The sequence below is a fragment of the Papilio polytes genome, unplaced genomic scaffold (assembly GCF_000836215.1).
Source record: "Papilio polytes unplaced genomic scaffold, Ppol_1.0 DF824208.1, whole genome shotgun sequence".
Taxonomy (NCBI): domain Eukaryota; kingdom Metazoa; phylum Arthropoda; class Insecta; order Lepidoptera; family Papilionidae; genus Papilio; species Papilio polytes.
Genome location: NW_013524996.1, coordinates 82,817 through 86,374, shown reverse-complemented (window position 1 = coordinate 86,374; position 3,558 = coordinate 82,817). Strand labels below are relative to the sequence as shown.

The 3,558-nt window shown below is 33.6% G+C and overlaps 1 protein-coding gene across 1 annotated transcript in view; it reads left to right on the top strand.

Annotated features, from left to right (window-relative positions):
- Positions 1 to 1,716, top strand: part of LOC106110647 (probable tyrosyl-DNA phosphodiesterase) — a 13,957-nt gene extending 12,241 nt beyond the window's left edge. Inside the window, exons 13-14 of the mRNA XM_013292536.1 lie at positions 150 to 360; positions 1,519 to 1,716. Coding sequence (XP_013147990.1) covers positions 150 to 360; positions 1,519 to 1,641 — 334 coding nt within the window. The 3' untranslated portion in view covers positions 1,642 to 1,716. The remainder of the gene's footprint in view (positions 1 to 149; positions 361 to 1,518) is intronic.
- The last annotated feature ends 1,842 nt before the right edge of the window (positions 1,717 to 3,558 follow it).

Genomic DNA, 3,558 nt, shown 5'->3' with positions numbered 1-3,558 from the left:
TCAAAGATATGTGTGAAGTCAACCCGCACTTGGCCAGCGTGGTTGATTAAGGCCTAGTCACCCTAACTTTAGTGTAGGCTCCGAGCCCTTCTGTGGGGACGTATAGTGAGCTGGTGATGATGGTGATGGTGATATTTCCTTTCTTTCAGTCAATGGCAAGCTAAATCAATACATCGCAATAAAGCGATGCCACATATAAAGTCCTACACACGTGTTTCTCCTGACAACAAAATGGCGGCTTATTTTTTACTGACGTCAGCAAATGTTAGTAAAGCTGCTTGGGGTAGTTTGAATAAAGGCAATCGAGCGTTGAGGATTATGAGCTATGAAGCCGGAGTTTTATTTCTACCCAAGTTTATTGTAAGTATTATAGCTATAGCCTATAGCCTAAGAGATATAAAAAAACAAGCTTTCACTTCTAGTTTACTAGTAAAAATAATTTTTTTTTTTGGCTACTGCACTAGGTTCCTTTTTGCTGCAGCAGTTAATCCCTCCATTTACGAAAATCAATACATTGTCTATAAAAAACAAAGAAAATCTTTTATTCTATTATAAAGAGGAAACATTTGTATTTTTTTATGTATTGAAATAAAAAAAACTAAGTTCATTTAAAAAAAATCATTAGAAAGCTACTTTATCGCGGAGTAACAGCATTTTATGACTTTTTTAGCTAGTTTTTTAAAATTAACAATATTTAGGTTACCTCTATGTGTAGACTAGCTGTTGCTCGCGACTTTTACTGTTTAAAATTAAATAAATAATATAGCCAATGTTACTCACAGATAAACTACTTTTCTAATTTAAAAAGATTTTTTTTTAATCTGCTTAGTTCTTACGTGAATCAAATACATACAAAACAAGATGGCGTTTCTAGCTCATTATAGTGTGTCTAATTAATTTAGATTAGTTTGACAATTGATTTCAAATTTAGTAGGGATGTTGTGTAAAATCAGTCATGAATCTTATCGATTTTCCATTTTTACTCTTTTAGAAGTTGGAATCGATAGATTTATAGTTATAACTTATTAAATAAAAAAAACACTGGTTTCTCAAATTAATAATGACCATAACAAATAATGAGAGTAAATAAATGTTTATTACTACTACAGCCGTACGTAATCGAATTGGATTTCGCTATCATTTCTGCCATCGCTAAATTCTCTACACTATAATCAATACTAGAATTGTCTTCTAAATTATTTAATAAGAAAATAATAATTTTAGTTGAGTTCGATAATTATATAAACCGAATATCGATAGTTCATAATTGTTCGCTGCGTGTTTCGTCACTACGATACCTGTCTAAGTACGGCATTTGCCTTCATACAAATTGAATTCGATACTTCATATGCGTCATTTATCAAACTAATCTATCTTATTTAGACAAACTATAATTCTTTTAATGACAAAATTATAAAATTCGTAATAGAAACTTGGCAATTTTTTTACTAGAATCCATTAACTGCAAGTTTAAGTTAGTAACCTATGTACATTGTAGTAAAAAGTGTTTTTTTCCAGATAAATGAAGATCTATTCCCATTAGACAGGAATGCCACAAATAGACTAATGTTGCCGTACGATATTCCTCCCGTTAAATATACAAGTGATATGTCGGCTTGGGTCTCTGATTATTTGTCATAAGAATAATATAATTAACAGCCTTACAAATAAACGCGGTATAAAGTTTAACTTAGGTTTTTTTTTTATAATATAAGTTGGCAAACTCGCAAGCCACCTGAATCCACCGAAGTGGAAAACGACCGCTGCACATAGACATCCGCAATTCCAGCGTTGCCTACCCTTCATTGACGGAGACGCACATAAAGAGGACATTCTCCTTCCTATGCATCTCCTCCACTGTCAAATCCACTTCCCCTTATTAGTAAAGGGTGGTAAAGAGAAAGGGAGTTAAATTAGGCCTCCGGCACCACACTCATCAGACGAAACATGGAATTGCTTCCATTTGACGCCTGTCTTCTGTGTGGTCGTGGTATTACTGGGAGCGTGCCCTGCAGTGCTAACATGTTAAAGCGGGCACTACCACTGTGAATAAACTGAGTATAAGCAAATATAACTACAATTTTTTCTTATACTCAGTTTATTCCTAAGTTTAACTTTATTCCGCGTGTTTGTAAGTCTGTTATGCTTTGTTGTACCTTTTATTTAATATTGTATTTAAGGCATTATGTTTATAATAATAAAGATTACTACGAAAGACTATTTAAAAAAAAAGTTTTTTAATCTATGACACTTCGGGAATTAAAAAAAAAATTTACGACATGCATGAAATAACCTCAAAAGGAGCCAAAATTTAAACTAATATAATAAAGCGTAAACACACACTTTGTGGCGTAGGATGTCAGTAATCACAGCATATTTTAAAATAATTCTTTTATAAAAAGCCCTAACGAAACGCTTTAAGCTATATTTCAAGCCACCAAACTTAGGGTGTAAATAAATTTGAAAAAAACCTTCACGTGGGAAAGGGTTCATAAACTACAAACTGCCGACATTAAGGAAGCCAGGTTATTGGTAACGGTAAATTAGACATTTGCAATTAAGAATTTGACAAATGTAAAAAATAAAACAAAGTTTGTATAATTTCATACGAATGAAGCCGCACGGTGACAGCTAGTTACTAATAAATTAAAGTTTTTCCAATTCTAAAATAACAATGTTTTTTATTGGTTCACCGCAAATGAAGGTGACTGTACTTTTAGGGCATAAGGTGGCAAAGAGCAAGCGGCCACTTGAATCCGCCAAAATGGCGAAGCGACCGCTGCCCATAGACATCCGCAATTGTAGATGCGTTGCCTAGCCTTATCCGACGGTGGAAGGAGACGCACATAAAGAGGATATTTCCTCTTCCTATTCGTTTCCTTCATCGTCAAATCCACTTTTCCTTCCCATTCTCTTATAAGAAAAAGGTGGTAAAGAGAAAGGGAGTTAAATTAGGCCTCCAGCACCACACTCATCAGACGAAACACGGAATTGCTTCCATTTCACGCCTGTTTTCTGTGTGGTCGTGGTATTACTGGGGGCGAGCCCTGCAGTGCTAAGATGTTAAAGCGGGCACTACCACTATACATTGAAGTATAGTAACAATCAATGGAATATTTTTCATACATTACAATCAAAGAGATATAAAAATATATATAGAGGAGGCATAGTTAACACTTCGTTTGAAACATTTTTCACAAAATCTCAATAACATTTTCTAGAAAGATCCTCAAAGCAACAAGTTATATTTATATTGACACTAGCTTTTGCACGTTTCCGTTTGCGTGGAATTAAAAAAACACAAATTTAATAGCCTATGTGTTCTTCCAGACTATCCTCTACATCCATACCAAATTTTATCGAAATCCGTTTAGCCGTTTATGTTATACTCTAACAAACATCCATCTAAACTTTCGCATTTGTAATATTAGTGTGATTGTTTTTAAATTAGTTGCCAATAAGTAATTTAAATCTATACTATAAAAGAGGAAAGATTTGTGTTTTTGTATGCATTGAAGTAACTGAAAAAATATTGGGCTTATTTTAAAAATTCCTTCA